At 64.4% G+C, this 5292-nt stretch overlaps 1 protein-coding gene across 1 annotated transcript; it reads right to left on the bottom strand.

Moving 5' to 3' along the window:
- Positions 1-278: 278 nt before the first annotated feature.
- HMX1 (H6 family homeobox 1) lies at positions 279-4421 on the bottom strand. Its single transcript, XM_045528402.1, has 2 exons — positions 3786-4421; positions 279-1020 (listed from the first exon to the last, which is right to left on the bottom strand). Exons 1-2 carry the CDS (start codon positions 4177-4179, stop codon positions 371-373), a joined length of 1044 nt encoding a protein of 347 aa, XP_045384358.1. The 5' UTR covers positions 4180-4421; the 3' UTR covers positions 279-370.
- Positions 4422-5292: the final 871 nt, after the last annotated feature.

The following is a 5292-nucleotide window of genomic DNA, read 5'->3' as shown; positions in this document are numbered from 1 at the left end:
TATTTTATGTTGTGGGTTAGCATGTAGAGGAGAGTCCCTCACGGCGCCCCGGGCAGCTCGTTTGTAGTTTTCCTGTGCGCTGCTGGGCTTGGCCCGAGGGCCGCGGCGGAACTTGCTCCTCGGCTGAGGCCTGTGTTGTGCCTGGCGCTGGGGCTGCCCGCGCAGATGGTCTTTTTCCATGTGGGGACCCGGCCTTGTAACTGATGGGGGGGTCACAGTCACAGGCGTCCCGTTACATTCTAGAGGAGTTCCGACAAGGGCGGGTGCCCGCGGCGCAGCCCTACCCCACCGCGGCCCGCGCCGGCGCCCCCGCCGACAACGCGTCCACAGAGGTCCACAGTGGCCGCGGAGAGCGGGCCGGGGTGGGGACTCACACCAGGCCCGGCATCTGCGCCCGCAGAAAGGGCACGGAGGCGGCGGCCGGGAAGGCGGCCAGCGGGTAGGCAAGGGCCCCGGAGAAGCCGAGCAGTGGCGGGGGCGGCGCAGGCGCGGCTGGCGCCAGCGAGAAGGGCAACGTGGCCGGGGGCCCGGCGGCCGCGGCTGGGGGGCTTTCGTGGTAGAGCACCGGCACGCGGACGAGGCGCTGGGCTCCCGGAGGGGACAGGCTGGCCGCCTCCAGCTCAGCCGCCAGCTGCCGCTTCCACTTGTTGCGGCGGTTCTGGAACCAGATCTTGACCTGCGTCTCGGTGAGCTGCAGGGAGGCGGCGAGGCCGGCGCGCTCGGCGCTGCTCAGGTAGCGCTTCAGGTCGAAGGTGGACTCGAGCTGGAAGACTTGGCTGCGGGAGAACACCGTGCGCGTCTTCTTCTTTCGACCGCCACCAATGCCAACGCCACCGCGCGCCTCCCCCGCCGCCACAGGGGCCTCGGCCAGCTGCGCCGCTTCCTCCGCGCTGGCCACTGGGCCCCGCGCCGCCAGCTCAGCCGCCTCCCGCTGCACCGCTCCCGGCCCGGGGCCCCGCGGCCAGGCGCCCTCGGCACGGCCCATCTCCTCGCCCGTCTCCGGTGAGTCCCGGTCGCTGGCTGCAGGGGAGAGAGGGGCACCGTGGTTGGTTCTAGGGTTCTGATCCCCAGACGCAATCACGGAAGCTAGCTGTCCTCCACCTTGAGGTCGCCCACAGCCACAGCAGGGTGAGGTTACACGCACAGGGCTCCGCATCCAGCACCACTGGGGACCAAGAAAGGCAGAGCCATGAGGACGCAGACTCGGAGACCGGAGAGCTGCTCCAAAGCAACACACACAACATGTTCACACAGAAATGCACACCCACACTCAGAGGATAACGAAGAAAAGAAGAAGAAAAGAAACACCAAAATACAAACAGACCCAAAAAGCAGGCTGACCCCGACCACTCCCCACTCTCAGCTTCAGCACTGGTCTCCTGGAAAAGCAAACAAAAGACCCACAGATATGCCAGGACAAGAGGAAAGATGTCCTTCGGAGAAAAGTGCACACTGGAAAACAAGCACAGGACACCCCCTCCCACCCAGCACCCAGCCTCACTCCCAGTCCCCACACAGAGGAATAAAGACTTGTGGTGACATCTCCCTCTTAACGCGCAGGAGCAAATGAAACGCCTGCCCGCTTGCATGGAAACATTCCCATGGAAAGACAATCACATGCAAATGATCCCCAAAAGATGCCAGTCAGGTGACACTGGTGCACCCACACCCCACACTCCTGTATCTCTGACCCAGATGCCCACGGGGGCATATCCACTCCAGCCACAGGCATGCTTAAAGAGAACATGGATGAATGCTGCTCCAAGGAACACGCAGGAACCTGCCCCACACATCTTCTAGACTGGCGGTTGGGCTTCTAGGTTTGGGGGTACAGAAGGTCACAGGGGGTCTCTGAGTTTGTGTTCCAAGTACCAAGCTCCACCTCATCTTCCAGAAGTAATAAGAGGCCCACAGGGCTGGCAAGGGATGACCCTGGGGTTAAAGAAGCCTGCTAGGCTCCATGAGTGCTTGCCCAGAGAGAAGAGGACAGCCACCTCAGACTGCAGGGCTCACGAGGCCAACTGGACTAGTGTGCCTTTCTGCCTTGACCTGGATCCTCTTGTGCAAAGGGCAGGCCCTGGCTGGCTAACAGGTCAGAGGTCATGGAGGAGTTTAGCCTGGTGCTTGGAAAGCTGCAGACTCTGGCAGGGATGTGCCTGTGGTGTGAGTATTTGCAGCATTTGCACACCCATGCAAGGTGTGCAAATGCTGGTGGGGCTTGTGTGTGTGGCTCCGGCTCGGCTTTGAGCCTGGTGTCCATAGAGCATGCAGATCCTGCCATGCCCCTGCCCACCCCCATGGCATGTGCCCTCATGGCGCCCACAGAAAAGCCAGGTAGCGGGCTGTTTTGCATGCTACCAGATTTGGGGAGTCCCTGCCTCCCCACAATATCCCAAACCACCCCCACCAACTCCTAGAGGCCCATACATTGCCACAGGAGCTAAGCTGGCAACCCTAACCCGCATGGCACGAAATAAGAAGGCGTTGCCTCTGCAGGGGCTGCTGACTGGGCTGCAGGAGGGGATGGAGCCCAGGGACAAGGGGAGAGCAGATTTCACCCTTCAAAACCCTTTTCAGAATCACCACCAGAAGGGCACAAAATTAAATCACTTGATGTCAGGGAAACCACAGAGGCCCTGCTCAAGTTTACGAGAAGGGGGTGGAGGGCCTGGACTTTCTGGGTGTTGGCTCTGAGATGTGGGTCCTTTTGGAGGGGCTCACTCCCACACCGGGGAGGGGGTTATGGATGGTTGACTCCCCCAGCACACACTGACATGCACACAGACCCTGGACGAGGAAGAGAGACCTTAGGTGGCCTCACAGTCTGCAGGCTGTTGGGGGGGCAGGCAAAGCCAGGGTTGGGGGGCTGAAGTGGCTTTCCTGGTCTTCCTCCCAGGGCTCTCCCTTCAAAGGACAGGTCTGAAAGGCAGGCATTGAACCTGGGGAGGAAGGCAGCCCTCAAGAGGCAGATGCCCAGGCTAGAGGGGTGAGAAGCCCCCACCCCCAGTCCCCCAGGCCTCAGCAGGGAACAAAGACGGGGAGGAGGAGGGGCAGAGAAAGAAGGGAGCGGGGCTGGAGGGGGCTTCAGAAGAGGCTCCCTTCCTGCCTGGCACAGCTCTTGCCAGGGAGGACCAAGGGGGAGGCCCAGGCCCCTGCCCCAGGCTGTCCACGGTGGCACAGAGGGAATGGGGCTGGGGGCACAGATGCCATGGAAGAAGGCTCCCCTCCCCCACCAGCCCACCCCCACAACAGCGGCACCCTCTGCTCAGTGCACCCCTTTATTTTCGGAGTCTGGCTCACGTGTCCTCGTTCTCTTTTCCTCCTTTCTCTCTGTCACTCTGGGTTTCTCTCTCCTGCACCCCTCATTCTCTTGCCCCTCCCCACACTGCTCTTTCTCCCTCTATCCTTCCATCTCCTTTTCTCCCGCCCTATCTCCAGGTCTCCTATGTCTTTTTCTGCCCTATTTCACTCCCCTTTCGTTTCTCTTTTCTTCAGCTATCTGTTATCCCGTTCCCAGGCCCTTCTCCGCAGGCTTCCCGCCTCCCCGGGACGGCAGAACTCGGCGCTTGTGAGACCTTCTCCCTCGTGGAGCCCCTTTCCCGGAGCGCGGGCCTCCGAACCCGCCACGTCAGGGCTCCGTGGAGGCCCTACACACCCCAGACTCTACTCCCCAAGGGAGAGGATGGCCCAGAATGGGCAGCGACGAGCTTGAAGTCACCAAGTGAATGAGCGGGGAGGAAGTCGGGCCCAGCCGCCGGCCCACCCCTCCCCGGTCCCTCACTCACTGTCAGGACTGAGGCCGCCTCCGTAGCCGCCGTGCGCCCGTGGATACCAGCGCGTCGCGCCTCCGCAGCCCAGAGCGTAGGGCGGCCCGGGACCCGGGGGCGGCCGGGGACCGAGGCACAGCGCGCCCGGCCCGAGCCGCGTCCGGGCCCGCTCCTCCCCGCCGGGTCCGGTGCCCGCGCGCAACTGTCTCCGCCGCTGCAGCCGTCGCCGCCGCGCCTGCTCAGCATCCTCGTCCTCTGGGTCGTCGTCGTCCTCCTCCTCGTCCTCGCGGCCGCCGTCGCCCTGGGCCGCGCGCCCTGCGCCCTTGGCCTCGGCCGCCAGCAGGTTCTCAATGAGGAAGGAGGAGGCGCGAGCCGGCGTGGCGCGCCCGGGTTCCGTCAGCTCGTCCGGCATCGCGGCCGCGGGCCCGTCGGGCTCTGCCGGGCTCCTCCGAGTCCCGGGCGCCCGGTCCCGGTACCCGCTAGGGATGGGAGCGCGCGGCTCCCTGGCGAACGCGCGGGCTGGCCCTGGAACCGCTGTCCCGAGCGCTGGCGTCGGGCCCCGCGGGGCAGGCGGCGGCCTCCACGCCGGACTAGGCTGGGCCGGGAACGGTTGCGAGCCGACAGCCGGCCCGGCAGCCGCTTCGCTCTCCTCTCACGTCGCCGTTCTGGTCGCCGCCCCGGCCGGCCTCACTGGGGGCGGGGAGTGGGAGGGGCCAGCAGGGGCGGGGTGGCGCGGGCTAGGGCAGGCTGGCGGCCCGCTGAGCCCCAAGGACGCCGCGACTGGCCCCAAGCGCGGCCGCTGCCGGGACACACTGCCCGGACCTGAGCGCGCAGGCGGCGGCGCGGCCGAGGGCGGGCGGCCCGGGGCGCAGGCGGGGGTCGCACCGGGGCCGGCCCCGCGTGATCTGTTCCCGGGTCCCGCGCCACCCGCGCCGGAGGGGCGGGGTCTCGGCTGGGCGGGCACCCATTGGCTGTGGGGCCCCAATGAGGAACAGGCTGGCCAATCACCGTCCGGCAGGAATCGTAATTACTCCGCCGCGGGGACAGTGTTGGACCGAGCGTGAGTAACTGTGCTTGTGCGCGCGCGCGCGGTATGTGCGTGTGTGCACGTGTGTGTGCGTGTGTATCTATGTGCGTGTGTGTAGGGCGGCGTGGAGACCCCGAGGCTTTCAGGAAACTGCAAGAGGCTGGGCCACAACCTTTTTTTTGAAAGACCCCGCGTACAATTTAAAAATGGGAACACTGCCAAAACAGGGCTGCAAGAATGCGGCATATTTTAATATTTACGCTTAATGAAATGTGCTTTCAATGCCAACTGTACTTCAATAGAACTCTAAGGTTCCGGGCTCAGTCCCAGTGTGTAAGGAAATGCAACCCCATGGGGGCCAGCTGAAGCCCACCCGATATCACGATGTCACGCTGAGAGTGGGTCCCCCCGCCTACTCTGGCACCTCCACCACCCTCCCAGTTCCCTGGGAGGCTCCGGCCTTAAAAGGGGAAGGGAGTTTCGGGCCCAGATGTCTTG

This window comes from Lemur catta, chromosome 17, assembly GCF_020740605.2.
Source record: "Lemur catta isolate mLemCat1 chromosome 17, mLemCat1.pri, whole genome shotgun sequence".
Taxonomy (NCBI): domain Eukaryota; kingdom Metazoa; phylum Chordata; class Mammalia; order Primates; family Lemuridae; genus Lemur; species Lemur catta.
Note: the sequence above shows the minus strand (reverse complement) of the source record. Positions and strands in the feature narration are given on the sequence as shown.